This window comes from Rousettus aegyptiacus, unplaced genomic scaffold (genome assembly GCF_014176215.1).
Source record: "Rousettus aegyptiacus isolate mRouAeg1 unplaced genomic scaffold, mRouAeg1.p scaffold_m13_p_5, whole genome shotgun sequence".
Classification (NCBI taxonomy): domain Eukaryota; kingdom Metazoa; phylum Chordata; class Mammalia; order Chiroptera; family Pteropodidae; genus Rousettus; species Rousettus aegyptiacus.
In genome coordinates this window covers 3,545,151-3,561,497 of record NW_023416308.1, presented here as the reverse complement: position 1 = coordinate 3,561,497, position 16,347 = coordinate 3,545,151, and the positions used below count along the sequence as shown (strand labels likewise).

General features: G+C 64.0%; 1 protein-coding gene across 10 annotated transcripts in view; it reads right to left on the bottom strand.

The window, feature by feature from the left end:
* Positions 1-16,347, bottom strand: part of PITPNM2 (phosphatidylinositol transfer protein membrane associated 2) — a 116,400-nt gene that overhangs the window by 7,815 nt on the left and 92,238 nt on the right. For all 10 annotated transcript variants that reach the window (XM_036221919.1, XM_036221917.1, XM_036221920.1 and 7 more), the window contains exons 4-15: positions 15,460-15,581; positions 12,922-13,149; positions 10,327-10,632; positions 9,328-9,423; positions 7,492-7,596; positions 7,254-7,312; positions 4,636-4,883; positions 4,074-4,263; positions 3,805-3,924; positions 3,118-3,356; positions 2,480-2,658; positions 53-223 (exon numbers count right to left, since the gene is read on the bottom strand). In XM_036221919.1, the coding sequence (XP_036077812.1) occupies positions 53-223; positions 2,480-2,658; positions 3,118-3,356; positions 3,805-3,924; positions 4,074-4,263; positions 4,636-4,883; positions 7,254-7,312; positions 7,492-7,596; positions 9,328-9,423; positions 10,327-10,632; positions 12,922-13,149; positions 15,460-15,581 (2,063 nt within the window). The remainder of the gene's footprint in view (positions 1-52; positions 224-2,479; positions 2,659-3,117; positions 3,357-3,804; positions 3,925-4,073; positions 4,264-4,635; positions 4,884-7,253; positions 7,313-7,491; positions 7,597-9,327; positions 9,424-10,326; positions 10,633-12,921; positions 13,150-15,459; positions 15,582-16,347) is intronic.

Below are 16,347 nucleotides of genomic sequence, written 5' to 3'. Positions count from 1 at the left end.
GCCCTTCCGCGCACAGCAAGCCCGCCCGGCCCGGAGCTCCCAGGGCGCTCACCCAGCAGCGCGGAGCACCCGTCCCCCAGCGGGAAGCGCTGGTAGCGGGGGATGCTGAAGGGCGGCAGGGCGTGGAAGCGCCGCTCCAGCAGCGGCTCCAGGCGCGAGGCCGACGGGTCCGCCGGGTGGAACAGGTTGTAGACTTGCTGGCAGGCGGGCCGCAGCTGGAAAACTGGCGGGGCGGGGCGGGGGGGTGGTGCAGAGGCTGCAGTTAGCTCCTCCCCGAGGGGCGTGGCCTAGCGCGGGGCGGGGCATGGTGGGGGTCGCGGATCCCCGAAAACCTGAAACTGTGTGTCCATCGATTTGGGATTTTTTGGGGCCATTGTTCATTTATTAATCCCTAAAAAAACTTTATTGAAAAAGTTATGACTGTGGGGAAATTTTTTTTATAGTACAAGAATATATGATAAAAGGCATAATGGACCCCGCCTTCAGCTGGACAGTAGGGAGCCTCGCGCGCATGCGCCGGGGAGCAGGCGGCGCCCAGTCTATTGGAAAAGTCACCCAGACTGTCAGAACCCGCTGCCTCTCCAACCACTTTGGGTGAATGTAAGAATGTAAGTAGAGGCATGTCACTTTTCTTTAAGGAAGGACGTATTCGTACAGCTGCTCCTAGACTTACAATCAGGTTAGGTCCCGACAGACCCCTTGTTAAGTTGAAAATCTAAGTCAAAATGCATTTGATAACACCCAACCTACTGAACATCACAGCTTGGCCTAGCCTGCCTTCCACCCACTCGGAACACACACTGGCCTAAAGCTGGGCAAAATCATCCAACACGAGGCCATTTTATAACGGCCGGCATCGCGAGAGGGTATCGCACCACATACTGCTGGCCTGGGAAAACATCGAAATTCAAAATGCAAAGCCCAATTTCGACGGGATGGGTATCTCTTTCGCACCATCGCCAAGTTGAAAAATCGTTAAGTCGAACCACGGTAAGTTGGGGGCCATCTGTGCCTGTTTGCACTAATCCAGAAATCCGAAGAGCACTTTTCGCTTTTACGGAAAAAGCGAAAATAGCTTTCAGCGTTTTGTTTTGCACCAACTGTAGCACAGGCGGCGTGCACATGAGCTACGAGCGTGGCCCAGCCGAGCCGCGTCCCGGGAGCCACACTCGGCATCTCAGCATCAAGCCACCGGAGCCCTGACCTGTGGGGGCGTCGGTCTCTCAATTCATTTTGTACAGGCGTTAGTGAGATGGGTCCTAAAGCAGCGGTCCCCAACCTCTTTGGCACCAGGGCCCGGTGCTCCTATGAGAATCGAATGCCTGAGGATCTGAGGTGGAGCTGAGGCGGTGATGCCGGCACTGGGAGCGGCTGCAGATGCAGATGAGGCTTTGCTCGCTCGCCCGCTGCTCACCTGCTGCGGTGCAGCCTGGTTCCTGACAGGCCATGGACCAGTACCTGTCCGTGGCCCTGGGGGTTGGGGACCCGTGTCCTGAGGTATCAGAAAAGCCTCAGAGCCCTTATAAGGGTGTTACACTTATCGTAAAACTGAACATAATTGAGCATATTTGCTATGACTTGGTAGGTGATTTTGGGGCCTGGGAATATAAAATTTTTTCTGTATAAATTAACAGTAATTGCTTCTTTGACTTAGGCCATTTCGGCTTATGAAAAGTTTCATAAGAATGCTCTATTTTCAGATAGCAGGAGAAACCTATACAAACTATCGGTAGCGCGTGTCTCACTTTTAAAAACACACGCAATTAGGAACATATGCTATGCTTTATGAGCTTAGCTTTTTTTTTTTTTTCATTTAACACACAAAAACATTACAGTCTTTTACATCAGCACACGTAGTTCTCTGCCATTCTTTTCAATGCCACATCTCTGTTTTTGTGCACTTTCATGGAAGCGACTGTTTACTTGTCCTTGGGCAAGTGTCTACACCTCTCTGAGCCTCGATTTCCCCCTCTGTCACCTGGGGACATAACATGGGCCCCGCGCGGCGAGGATGGCAGGGTTCCCTGGGCCACACTGGCTGATCCGGGGGGTGCCAGGCAGGGACCATGGCTCTGACAGGCTGCTCAGCCCATATGTTCCGGATGGTGAGGAGGGTCACCAGCTGGAGGGGTGTGGCTGCGGCCCCTCCAGTGGGGAGGCCACCGTGCCTGGGAGGCCTTAGGGGGTGCCTGGCTTCACATTTCTTCCTTTTGGGAAGAACGTGGGCCTGGGAGACTGGGTTGATCCGCATCAGACACTGGAAGGGTCCCTTTCCTATCTAGACCTCAGCTCCCAGGGTGCCTTGGAGATGAAATGAAACAGTGGGCGTTGGGGGCCAGAGACCGAGTTGGATGAGCCCTGAGTGGGGAGGACAAAAAACAGGCTGACACAGGACGATGGCCTCGTGGCAGGGGTCCACTGAGACCCTCTGCCCCGTTCATGTACCTCCCGCCCCACCCTGCCCCTAGAGGGCTCTCACCATCCAGGGTGGGGATGACGGTCTTTCTCAAGGCCAGGACCAGCCCCAGCGGGCACCCGAAGAGGAAGAGGTCGGCGATGTCGAAGTCGAACTTCCCCATGGCGCCCGTGCCGTCCAGCATGGTGGCGCTGCTCGAGCAGCGGGAGCCGGGCTCGTGCCTCAGCACGCTGGCATGGAGGCTGCAGGCGGGGCACGTGTGGGTCACGCCGTGGCCCTTTGTGGGGCCGGCCTGCCCTCTGCCTCCTGAAGGGGGCAGCTGCCCCGGGCCTGCTGGGACACGTCTGGGGACAGCGGGTCCCAATCTCTCCAGGGAGCCTGGTGCCTTGAGGACAGCCCCACAGGGACCCTGGTCCTCCTGGTCAGTTCTGCCCCCAGCACTCCCCACCCCCGCCGACAGTCTCTTCCCTCTGGGTCAAGACGGCCCCCAGCATGTCCAAGACCACACCACATCCCACAAGCCCCTTTCAACCCGCCGCCGAGCCATGGGCCCCGTCTGGACCTCCCCGAGTCCCGGGGCCCCCCACATTGTCTGTGGGCAAGACCTGGTTTGAATTCTCGGCTCTGGCCCTCCCTGGTTCTCGGAGTCCCCCGGCAGTGAGCCGCACGGCCTGACTCGCAGGCCCCCGCCGGCCCCACACCTGGACAGGAAGGCCTGGTGCTGCTGGATGGTGTCCAGCTCGTAGGTGGACGAGTCGCTCCTCTTGCGGGGCAGCTGCCTTTTGGGGTCCTCGGTGCCGCTGCTGCGGGGGATGTCAATGTTGCTGCGGCTCAGGTGCCGACTGCTCTCCAGGCCACCACCGCCACCGCCGCCACCGCCACCGCCACCGCCACCGTGTGCCGCGTTTGCCAGGACGCCCGGGGACAGCAGGTCAGTGTCCTGGAACAGCCCCACGCAGGCTCACTGCCGGCCTGGCCCCCTCTCCAGTGTCCTCCCTCCTGGCCACCGCCCAGCCAACCCGTCGCCCAAGCCAAAGTGAAAAGACCCCGCCCCCCCCGCCCCCCACCGCCCCCCACGCCTCACTGTCCCCCCAGCCCGCTGGCCACGTGCGAACAGCCTTCGCGCCTGGCCCGGCCTGGCCGCCTGGACCTTGGGGGTCTCGCACCCCCAGGCCGTTTGCCGCAGAGGGGAGCTCGGGTGGCGACAGCGGGTGACAGCGGGTGACGCCGGCCGCTCGTCCCAGACCGAGCTCCCCACGGGGCAGACCCCGCTCCATCAGCGGCTGTAGCCGTCTGCTGCCCACGCACTGCCCTGCCCTCCGGGCACCAGCCCCGGTGACCTCTGTCCTCCCCTTCTCACGCCCGGGGGGGCCGCGGGGGGCTGGTACCTGCACGCTGGCCACGCTGCCCCTGCGGCTGCTGCTCTGACTCTCGGACACGGGCTGATTGCTGCAGCACAAGGCATCGAAGGCCAGGATGCCCCCGACGCAGTCCCCGATCAGGCAGACCTGGAGCGGGCGGGGGGGGGGGCGGCCCGTGGCCTGAGCTGGGATGCGGCTGGGGACGGCCATCGACCCCTGCCCCAGCTGGGCTGGAGGTCCAGGCCGGCCCGCCCTGCAGAGTTTTCCGTCTTCCATCTCCCCACCCCACGACTCACCTGCCCATTGAAGGTCACGCCCTCCTGGGACCTGATGAAGTCCCCGTAGGCGAGGTTGGCCCGCTGGATGACTGTGGCGATCGCCTCCTGGTACTGGGGCGAGGAGGTGGCCAGCAGGGGCAGGGCGGCCAGGGGCGCGTGGTCCTGGCTGCTGGACAGACAGCCTTCGTCGTGGCTGTAGGGACTGAGGCTAGGGGAGGGAACCCCGTCAGGGCACAGCAGGTGGCCTCGGGCCAGCCCAAGGGGCCTGTCTCCCCTGCCCCGAACAGCAGGCCAGGAGCCGCCTGCCACCCTGAGCGCCTCAGCCACGACTTGGCAAACCTGGTGGGGACACTTCCGGGCCAAGCCCTGGGTAGGGGGCTGAGGCCCCAGATCTTGGAGGGGGTGGGCGCCCCGCGTCCCGGATGGGGAAACAGGCTCAGCCTTGGGCCCGGCCCCCTGACCCTGTGACCAGCCATCTGGGCTAAGTGGCGGGTCTAGATGTCCAGATGGGTGACATTGGGGGTGTCGCCTGGCCCTGGGGGGCGGGCAGGGGTGGGTGGCCACGAGCCAGCACACTCACTTGGAGACCAGGGCGAAGGCGTCGGAGCAGATGGGCGGGCAGGGGACCAGGCGGATGGCCAGGCGGCCCAGGGCGCTGGGGTAGTGTGCACGCATGACCGTGTCGAACACCGAGGCGATGGTGTTGGCGTCGCCCTGCTTGGAGCTGGGGTCCCCAGCACCCGTGTCCAGGATGGTGCCCCCGTGCAGAACCAGCAGCAGCACGTGGATCTTGGAGGGGGGCCCGGCCAGCGGTGGGCTGACCTCGTCCTGCACAGGTGGGGGTGGGAGGTGGGCATCAACTCCCCCAGAATGCGGCTCCTTGCGAAACCCCTGCCGCCCTGCAGGGAGGCCTGCTGGGGGCCCACTTGCTCCCTCCGAGGACCCCCATTCCAGCTCCTCAGCCTGGGGTCAGCTGCCTCCGCCCCTCCCCTGGGGAGGCTGAGCTGGTCCTCTTCCTCCTGCTGCATGTCGCCCTGTCCCCGTCGGTCTGACCAGCGCCCAGAGGACTCGGAAGGGGGAGACTGCTCCCCAGAAAGCACGCACTTCCCGTGAGGGGCACGGGCAGGGGCTGCACGGGGAGGCAGCAGCGCAGCCCTGTGTGGGCATCGGGGGCTGCCTGCCCCCTCGGCGTGCCCTGGCGTGGGTCTGTCTCGCTGGAGCAAGCAGGGTCGCGGCTCGCTCAAAGTCACAGGCGCACTTAGGAGGGACCAGCATCAGGCCCCAGCCTGGCCTCCCCGACAGCTCTGAGCTCCCCTTCCATCTGCGCGGGGCCTCCTCCCCTGTCCCCAGCCCCCAGGCCCCAGGCCCAGCCGTCCCTGGACTCTGTAGTGAGGCCAAGGTCGTGAGAGCCAGGCATTGGGGAGCGGGGGAGGAGCGACGCGGGTGTCTGTCTGAACCCCCCTCATCTGTGAGGGGCGGGGACCCCACCTCCTGCCTGAGACCCACACACATCCCCGTTGTGCACTGTTCCATTTAGAAAAGACACAGCGGTGGCCCAGAGAGGCCTAGGGCCTGTCTGATGTCACACGCACATCAGCGCCAACCCAGAGCTCCTGCCGCCAGCTCCATGCTCTCCTGCCAATCCAGGCGGTGGCGCCGTCCCCAGGGGCCTCTCCCTGCACCCAGCTTCTGGTGTGTGACGGAGGCGGCCAGGGCTAGGGCACTCGCCGTGCCCACGTTATGTCGGGAGACAAAGGGGGCAGGAAAGGAAACTGAATGAAGAGAGGGGCCTGTCCCCAAGGAACCAGGGAGCCGATCCAGGGGGCCGAAGCCGTTTTGAGGACGCTGAACTGGGCCACCAGACGGTAAGAGGTGGGGCAGCAGCGGGACTCGACTGTGAACACAGAGCCTAGGAGAGGGGTGGGCGATGTGGGCGCTGGACCCAGGGGCTGGCGAGGCCACCGGGAGTGGGCCGGACGCCACTGACCAGCAGAGGGCTTTGGGCGAGTGAGGAAGGAAGACGCCCCGTGGGCGATTCTGGGCCTGGAGCAGAGGCGAGGCCAGACTGCCTGGTCCCCGAGAGGGGACTGGTCAGTGGCCAGTGGTGGGCCACAGGGCCTGGGCGGGAATGCACGCCCAGCAGAGCTTGGGGAGTGACACCTGTCCCCACACGAGGACTGCCCACCACTGCAGGCCGGCCCGTCAGGAATGAACTCATGGCCAAGGCCACCAGCCACCCAGACCACGGACCAGGACAGAGCCACCACGTGTGGGAACAGCTTATGGGAGGGGGGACTACCGGCCTTGGAAAGCCAGGGGTCCTCAGTGTCTCGTGAAGCCACCCCCCTCCCACAAGCTGGGGCAGGAGGCTCCGGTGTAGGGGGTTTGCAAGCAAAGGGACCTGACTCTGGGCGCCCAGGACCACTCCGGGTTGGAACGCACAGCCCTTCTAGAAAAGCCTGTTGGACCTCAGACCTCCAAGCAGAAAACCACCCCAAAAGGGGAGGGCAGTGAGGAAGCTCCCATCCCCTCAGTCCATACTCCCCCGGGGTCCCCAGTCCTGAGGGCCTCGCCCACCCTGGGCAGCTGGAGGCCAGAGCAGGGCAGTGACCGTGGCGGGTGACAGCCCCACTCGGCCCCAGCTCCTGTCCCCGGTGCAGACAGCTCTGACCCCTCACGGCTGGAGGAGGAGAAGGGGTGTGAGGTCCACGCAGAGCGCCCCGAGGCAGACACAGGCGCTCTGCCCAGACACCTGTACTGGGCCCCGAGGGCCCCGCCTGTCCCCAGTGGGGCGGTGGCCGCCGGCCACGTCACTTCTGCCTAGATGGCTTTGCTTCCTCCCCTTCCGCAGGTTTTTCTTCAGGGACTGCAGAAAGGCTAGGCACGGGGTGAATTTTTTATTTTTGCTCTGAAATCTATACGTTTCTCATCTCACTTTCCGGGGGTGGAGCTGGGTCAGGGTGGAGCTGGGTCCTCGGGGGCTGTCTACAGTCCCTGCTGGTTCCCTGGGACATCAGAGGGGTGGCCCCAGGCCTCTCTCCCACGGGGCCCAGGCCAGTGCAGACGTGAGGCTGTGGGTGCGAAGTTCTGCCTTCGTAGCCCCCTTGGGACTGGTCCTTTGCTCCGTGCCCCTTCCCCTGCCAGCCCCGGGGCCCCCCGGCTGCACGGCCCCTGTCCCCACTCCACCCGGGCACCCACCTCGATGACGTTCAGCGGGTCCGCCCTGAACGCGGGGGCACTCTGGCGGTACAGACCGTCTGTAACACGGAGGTGGTGAGCGCCGTGAGCACAGGGCGGTGGGCAGCCCCAGGCCCACCCGACGGAGGCTGCGACCCACAGTGTCCCCACCCCGCCCACCCCGATGCCCAGCGCTGAGCGGGAGCTGGGGTGGAGGGGAGGGGAGGCCCCAGCACTGCCCCCGCCCCCAGCCGGTCACCCTGCGCGTCCTCTGGCTCAGGGCTCTCAATTTTGTCCATGAGGTCATCGGAGTTCCACTTGGTGATGTCCTTGGGGAACAGTTCCTCTGAATCGGACAGGTCCTCTGGGGAGGAGAGGGGGCTTCAGCACGCCGCCCAGGGGCGGGGCTGGGGGGCCCGAGTGGCAGCTCTGGGGGCTCGCACGCTCCTCCGGCCTGTGGGCCCCTCCGCGCTCGGCTCCACGCTCTCCCTTCTCCCTCCTGAACGGGGGGAACACGCAGCCGCACACCCGCAGAGCTGCGCCATGACCTTTTTAAAATGATTGTGGTAACATTCACATACCATAAAATTCGCCATGTAAACCATTTCGAAGTAGCATCTGGTCCATTCACAGGGCTGCGGAACCATCTCTTCTATCCCATTCCAGAATGTTTCCCACACCCACCAGGCGGTCAGTCACGCCCCACCTCCCGCCCCCAGCCCCTGGCACCCCCCAAGCTACTTCCTGTCTATGGATTTGCCTGTTCTGGACCTTGCCTAGAAGTGGAATCACACGACATGTGTCCATTTGTGTCTGGCTTCCTTCACTCAGCGCCGTAACTTTCGAGGTTCATCCAGGTCACGGCGTTTCACACCTGAAGCCCGGTCCCCCATGCGGGCGGCGCACCCCTCGGTTCTCTGCTCATCAGCCGATGGCCCCCCACCGCGGTCGGCACCCACACGAGTTCGGCTTAGCGAGAAACGCTGCCCTGAGCAGTTCCGCCCGTGGCTCCTGCTTCTGCTCCTCTGCGGACGTCCGCCCAGGACCACTGGGTCCGGGGCAGCTGTCCGGGCTCTGGCACATGCTGGTGCCTCCTCTGGCCCACGGTGGGTCGCTGGGCCACTTCCCCTAGAACACTGCTGCTCTGGCTTCCCCGGGCTCTCCTGACTCATCTCTTTTCTGGCTCTTTCTGAAGTTTCTACGTTCGAGGGTATTTTCCTCACGTCCGGGACACAAAGCCAGGAGGGGCTCAGTCTCTCAGCCCGGCTTGGAAGGTGGGATCCCCCAAACACCCTTTACTACCCTCAGGGCGGCCCCAGGTGCAGAGGCCGGCTCAGGAACCGCTTGTCACCTGGTCCGGGTCCCCGCCCCACGGCTAGACCAGGCACTTCCCTTTCGTCTGGGCACTGACTCCCCCAATTTTTTCTCTCAGGGGCAGGCCAGTCAACAGAGACGTCACAATTAGACGGCTCCTCTACCCGCATGGGGGCGGGAGAGGGCTTCGGCCTTGCCTCTGCCCTGCTGGGGGCCTGCGGGCAGGTCCCTGTCCCTTTCTGAGCCTGCATCTTGCCTCACAAATCGCAAACTGGAAACCCGTATCTGGACCCGTTTGCAAGGCAGCCGAGGTGGGAGGCACCCGTTAGTTTGCTCACTGCGCTTATCTGGGCACTTGGCATATTTTCTGCTCGTTTGCATTTTCCAAGGTTTATCCATTAGATGGGTATTAATTTAACCGAAGAAAAAGTAAAGCAGTTACAAAATAATTAGGAAATTATAAGAAGTTATGCTTTTATTAAGCTTCTTATGGAAATAAAATCACACATGGAAAAAGCCTCCGTCTGGCTGCAAATCTATTTCTGGGGCGATCGAGAGAATGGTCCCCACGCGCCAGGCCCAGGTCCCGACTCCTGGTTAGGGTGAACCCAAGACCCCAGCCTACCGGTGACTTCACTCATCCTCCCGCCCCTCACACAGTACGTTCACCTAGGACATTTCATAGGTAATTGTCACTTCAATCTGCATCGCCCCTCAATTCTTTAAGGCCTGCCACCTCTCCCGGGGAGGCCCCCCCCATGTGCTCCAGGAGCCCGCCTACCGTGAGCATCGAAGAACTCGTCGTCTGAGCTCTCATCTGAGTCCCGGGCGATACTCTGCATCCTCCACTCCGAGATGCTGTGGCGGGAAGGACTTGCTGGAAGGCAAAACCCGGGACTCAGGGACCACCCAGCGGGACGGGGCTGAGGGGCAGAGGGCAGGCGGGGGTGACATTGCCGGAGCCAGGGCCAGGAGGGCTGGGAAGAGAACGGGGCGTAGAAACGAGGGGCCCCAGCTCATCCCAGCGGATGCTCCTGGAACTTTCGAGATGGTCCCCTCCCAGCCCGCCCGGCACAGTGTGGTCCTGTCAGGGGGAGGACGTGGCCGTGGCAGGCCGGGACGTGTGTCACAGAGGCCTGGGCTCACTCCTGGGCCTCAGACCTGGGCCTATGGGGAGTGAGTGAGCTCCTTAAATTGTCCTGTGGCAGGGGACAGACGGGGATGCAGGGCAGCAGCGAGAAGTTAGGTAAAAACATCGGCGCATCTATTTGTACAGAGTCTGTCAGCACCAGGACCGACGAGCCTGCTGTGGGAAAAGCCGGATTTGCAGAGGGGACTCCTGGCCTTGCATGAAATACGCTGATTTTTCAAAACAGCCACGGCAGGCCTTTCTCAGGATCTGAAGCCTTGCAGGCTCCTTGGGCCTGGCTGTCCCTCGGCTTAGAGACCCGTGTTCAGCGGGGCCCACCCAGACCCCTCTCCTCTGGGCACCCTGGCTGCGTCCTGGGAGAGGTTGGGGCAGGGTTCCCACGCAGCCTGCCCGTCTGTCTGAGCTGGCCTGTGACGGTGTGTCTAGGGGGACACCCTGGGCGGCTCCTACCAGCAGGAGAGGGGGCTCATTTCTGCACCCGCAGTCCCCAGGTCTGAGGACAAGAGCCTTTTCTTGGAGCTGGAAGCACCTGGCTCTGTGAGGCTGCCTCGTGCGTGGCCGAGTGCTGTCACCGGGGTGGACGAGCAGAGGGCAGGGCCCCCGCGAGGCCGGGGTGGCACGGGCACTCACCTCCTCGCTTGGACGACCGAGACGACTTGGAGGACGTGGACCACTGCTTCTTCAGGCCCCGGCCGGCCAGGGGCTCCCCGCCGCTGCTGGGCTGCGGGGGCTCCCCGGGGGGCTGCGCCTGGCCGGCCTCGCTCTCGGCCCGCTCTGCGGCCTCCTCGTCGTCCTTGCTGAACTGGGCCATCTTGCGGGACAGCATGAGCTGCGCCTCCTTCTCCAGTGCCCTGATGTTCTCCATGCTCAGCCCGTGCCACTCGTCCTGCCAGCACCAGGCCTGCCGGTGCGCCCGCACCATCACCTTGCGCAGACCTGGGGCGGAGGGGGGGGGCGGGACAGGGAGGCAGCGTCAGCCCCGCCCCGACGGCCCGCACCATCACCTTGCGCAGGCCCGGGGCTGAGGGGGGGGGGGACACAGGGAGGCGGAGTCAGCCCCGCCCCGACGGCCCGCACCATCACCTTGCGCAGGCCTGGGGGGCGGGGCGGGACAGGGAGGCGGTGTCAGCCCCGCCCCGGAGGCCCCGAGGGCCGCGGGGAGGGCGGGCGGCAACCCGATGCTGATGCTGCACGTGAGGCTCTGCCCCACACCCGCTGTGCAGCCTCCAGCAAAGCACTCTGTGCCTCAGTGTCCCCACCTGGCTCACAGATGGCCTCCTAAGTTCACAGTCGCCTTACCACGGGAGGAGTAGAGGGGCAACGTGTCTGCTCAGAAATCACACTGAATTTGGGGGGGCCCCTGCCCCCAGAAGGGTGCTGGAGGAGGACCTCTGTCTCAGTGTCTAGTATACTTTCCCTGTCGAATTTCCCATGGAAAATCAAGTTCAAGTGTGAAGAGGCCGGGTCCTTTTTTAAGATAGAATACAGATACGTATAGAATGAGATACCACGTAAGACAGCTGCAGGGTCTAACGAACACGAGAACCATAAGGACAGGTCGCAGACGGGGGTTGCTTTGGGACAGGGCGGGAGGAGGGGTGACAGCAAACAGACACCAAAGAGGTGATGGAATGTTCTAGAACTGTGCGTGCTGTGTTCCCTGGGACTATACCAAAAATTAACGAAACTGCCCTCTTACAACTGGTGAGGCGTGTGGTGGGTAAAGAGCTGGTTAAGAGAAATAAAGCGCCCAGGTGCACAGCGCCCAGCAGGGCGCCACACGGAGCCCCCGCCGCCGCCGGGGGGTCCTCCCTGCAGTCTGTGTCGCCATTCGCTTTGCTTCCTGGATTTAGCGTGCAGACGCGTTTTTCTAGCCAACGCGTCGGGCTGGTCTGCATGTTGTTGACATTCACGTGTCACGTGTCACACTGCTGTGTTTTTCCGCTGCTCGTTTTTTTGGGGGGACGAGTTTCAAGTTTGGGACTGTACGGTGTTTACTCGGTTGAAATACCACATTTAATGTATTCCTTCCCCTGCCTGTTCACTTTCATCGTTTGTTCGTTTGCTATTACGAACCTGCTGCTCTGAACATTCCAGAACGTGCATTTGAGTTTCTCCAGGGGGCAAACTTGGGGGTGTCGCCACTGGGCCTCAGGGCACACACCTTCCAGTTCCCTCGAGAAAGGCCACTGTGCCTCCCCAGACGTCCTTCCTAAGTCCCTTCATTTCTAAAGGCCCTCCCGGGGAGACCCTCAGGGCATCCCCTTCAGCGAGGACTGTGTCCTCAGGCACGCTGTGGCAGGGTCAGCCCGCACCCATACTGTGCAGCCCATCTGATGAGACACTTGCCCCCGGGCTGGTGCGAGCATGTTCGGAGATCTGGGTTCAGACCCTGCACTGGGCCTGTTTCCTCAACAAATGGGGCGACAATGGCTGCCCGCACGGGTCACGGTGAGCTGATGACATGTGTGAAGTACACTGTCAACAGTATGGCTCCGTCCACGTTTAAACTAACCCCCTTTGCCCTCGGACTCAAAAGGCGATGCCCAGGTGCCACTCCTGGGTCGTCGCCCTGGGGCTGGGACAGGCCCTTGGCACTGATCCCATGCGGCGACCTGGGGGACGGGTGGAGAGCTGGGGGGCTGTAGGGGAAGAGGAGTTCGCCTCGTCTGCCTGGCTCGCTGGCACCGGGTCTGGACTGTGGCTTGCAGACACGGACATCGGCTCCACCAGCACCAGGAGCCCCGGGTCAGCAGCTGGCCTGCCTGCTCCTCACACAGGGACGCTGTGCTGTCCGAGAGCTCCGTCCTGGAGCTCCCGGCCCACTGGCGGAGGCCGAGCCTCCGCGTGCTAAGAGGGGCCGCTGAGCAGCAGAGAGGCTGCCCCTAGGGCTGTCCCCACACTGGGAGTGGACGCTGCATGTTTCAAACACAGACTGGTCAGGAGTTTGGGGGAGGCAGGGCTCCAGGCTTCCCTGGGGACGACCTGCACACTGTCTGCGGTCTGTGGGTGCTCGACAGGTGTTTCCAGGTGGCCCGGATAAAGTAGGGAAGCCGGAGGCGGGCTTCAGGGTGGGGATGCAGAACTGCAGGTCTAGCCGCAGGCCTAGCGGACAGAGGCAGGCAGGCGGGGCCGTGGGCGGGGCCCGGCAGGGGGCGGGGCCGTGGGCGGGGCCCGGCAGGGGCGGGGCAGGCAGACGGGGGCGGGGCCCGGGGGCGGGCTCACCGGTGTCGTGGATAAACCTCTCGATCTTGGCCTGCATGCCCCAGTAGCGGAACTCCACCTTGCACAGCTTGTAGGCGCACATGAGGGGCGCCAGCTGCTGCTTGTGCTCCTCGATCCAGTTTTCGGACAGCGGCCCCCGCTGGGTCTTGGTCGAGTGGAACAGCTTGGGGTCCTCTTCTATCCTATACTCGTTGGGGGGCACGGGGTCCTTGACGATGTCGATGAAGTCTGCAGGGAGACCCGTGAGTGGCCGCTTCCGGCCCGCCCTCCGCCCCGCCCCTCTCCTCCCCGTGTCCCCACCGCCCTCAGATCATTGCGGGGGGCGGGGGGCCACACGTGGGGCTAAGGATGTCGCTCTGGGCCACGGTGGCCTCAAGCTCTCCTGACCGCGAGGCCCGCATCTTCCCCTGAGGCCCTTGCAAATCGTTTTCAGCAAAACCCATGTTCCGTGTGCATTCACCGCTTGTCAAAGCCATCGAAAATGAGGAGCCGGTGAAGCGGGGGTGGGGGGGAGCGGGGGGGCGGTGTGGGGATCCGGCGGCGGGATGGAGGGGGTGGGAAGAGAAGGCCGTGGCTCCCCACTGCGAGAGGGGGCGTTGCGGGAGCTGCCGGGGTGTCCGCGTGGGGGAAGGTGACAGAGATGTGGCTGGACACATCGGCCATTTCTGGCCAGGCTAAGGGCCGTGATGGCGCCGGAGGAGGAAGTGGCACTGTGTGTGGTCTGAAGGCGGCTGGCCTCAGGGGATCCCTCCTGGAGGAAGGGAGGAGACCGGATGAGCGGCTTAGAGGGTCGCCATGGGCCAAACAGCGACTGGCAGATGCCACAGGGCTGGGCACTCCGGAAATAGGACTGGGGGCTGGTGGGACCTGGGCCGGGGGGCACGGGGACAAGAGGAACGGCGACTCTGGGAAGGATGCGAGCCAGGCCACCTCTTGTCACGTGGCTCCTTCCCCGAAATCAAAACCGCCCGGCCTGCCGGCTCCAAGGTCCGTGTGTCAGCCGGGCTGGGACACACCGCATGTGCTGGGAGGGGACCAGGGCGGGCCCTGGGGCTCCCAGAGCCCCTCTTTCAGATGTGTGAGGATGACGGCACTTGCAGGCTCTGCCCCAGCCGGGCCGTGGCCGCCTCACCTCCCCGGCTTGCTGGCACCGGGTCGGGCTGTGCCCACCAAAACTGGTGAGGGGCCCAAGTGCGGTGGCATTTGGGGACTGATGAAAGTCCCCTCCCGGAGCAGACCACGTGCCCGGCACGCTCAGGCGGAAAGGCCCCAGGGGGAGACATTAGGAGCTGTGACGGGGGGCAGGGTCTTCCCAAGGGGTCCTCGGAGCTCAGGCCGCATCTGAGGCTGGCCGGACAGGAGCCGCAGGGGGGCCTGCGCCCGCTGGGCCCCCTGCTGTCACGGGTAGAACGCGCCCCACTCGGCCCGTACTTGGAGTCCTGACGCCCAGCACCTCAGAAAGTGACCTTATGTGGAGACGGGGCCTTTAAAGACGTGATCAAAACGAGGTGGCTGGGGTGGGCTCTGCTCCAGCGTGACTAGTGTGCCTACGGGAAGGGGACATTCAGACACCGACGCACGGGGAGCATGCCGCGTGACGCCGAAGGCAGAGACTGGGGTGACGTGTCTACAAGCCGAGGGACCCCGGGGATTGTCAGCGGCCGCCAGAGGCTGGGGGCAGACTCTCCCTCGGGGACCCTGCTGACACCTCCATCTCAGACCTCCGACGCCCAGGCCCGTGGAGCGTTGAAGCCACCCAGTCCGGGGTACTTCGTCTCGACACCCCCAGCAAGCGACCAGCTTCCCACTCCCCCGGTGGGCCTCTCTGGCGGGGCGCAGGGGGCCGGTGGGTGGCGGTCTCAGGGAAAAGCCCTTCGCGCCCATCAGAGAGGCCGCCCGGCAGTCCGTCCCGGGGCGCCAGCAGCCGGCTCGCCAGTGCCAGCCGCGCCCCCACCTGGAACACCTTCGTGAGACTCGCTCCTTTGGCCCTGCAACCCAGAGCCTGCCGACCGGCGGCTGCCGAGCTGCGTCTGGCCCACAGATGTGTTTTATTTGGCCAGTATATATTTATTGACACAGATTTTTAATCAGTCACCAACATTTAGGAATCGGGAGATTTCACGTGAAAATTAACAAATGGGGCCACTTCCCACATGGCACAGTCAACTGTCGGGGACCGGAGCAGAGGCCACTGGACACTGGGGGGCACGGACCTCTGCACTCGTGCAAGGCCGTCAGCCTGAGACGGCCCCTGGGCGCACGTGTGCACTTCTGGGGCTGGAGGGGCGGAGGGAGGGTCAGGGAGGAAAAGGCACTTAGCCGGAGTGTGCGGAGTGTGCGTGTTGGGAACGTGGGGCCGGGAAGGCCTGTCCTGCCTCCCCGGGGCTGCCCCTACCCACGCTGGCTGGCCACTCCCACCGCCTCGCCCGGGACAGGCGCGGGTTCGGGGCTGCCAGGCCTGGACACCGACCGGGCCGAGGGGCCCTCGGACAGCGAGACCCACAGCGCAGCCCCGCAGGGCCCCCGCCGCCCCGTTACCGATCGTCAGCTGGTTCTTTTCCACTGGAGACAGGCTGAACACGTTGGGGTTTTCTCCGGCATCGGTTTTATAAAAGGTTTCGATGTCGATGGAGAATTTCTCTACGAAAGGGCACGTGAACCTGGGGGGGGGGGCGGGGTGGAAGGAAGGCTCCCATCAGGACCGGCGTTCGGAGGGGGTGGGCGGCTGGGCCAGGGCCCGCCAGGCCCTGCTGGGCAGAGGACAAGGGCCCAGGGTGGAGGAGGAGGCCGGAGGCGCAGCTGAGACTCGTCTGCCCTGTGCACCTCTTGGACCTCACCTTGTCCCAGGCACAGCCGAGGCCGCACTGGGGGCGGAAGAGGCTTGTCGGGGGCGGGGAGACGCTGCAGGGAGCGGCCGGAGCCCTGCGCCCGTCGGCCGCCGGGCAAGGCATGGCGTGGACACAGGCGCATGCCGATGCGCCCCGCGCGAGCGACGGCGGCCCACTGCTGCGTGGGCTCAGTCTGGATGCTGCACCCGGCCTCTGGAGCCCAAGAATCAGGTCCGGCAACCAGGGAACAGCCCCTCCGCCCCTCTTTCCGGACTGGAAATGAGCTCAGAGGAGGGAAGTGCTGCTGGGAGGGCGACGGCCCCAGGGGTCCCCCCGGCGAGCTCCGGGCCCTCGCAAAGGACGGGCTCGTGGGGTCCCCCCCTGTGCAGCAGGGGGCGGACAGATGGCTGGGTGCAGCCCCCCATCTCTTTCAACCCAGCAGTGCTTAGCCACGTGGGCGGGGAAGGGCCACAGAGTGAAGAACTCCCTACCGGGCTGGGGGAATCCACAGGAAACCCCGGCTCAGCATGGGGCGCAATAACACACCACGGCAGCTGAAGGGCTCAGGGCTGGGGGGACTCTGGGCCAGCGGGTCTAC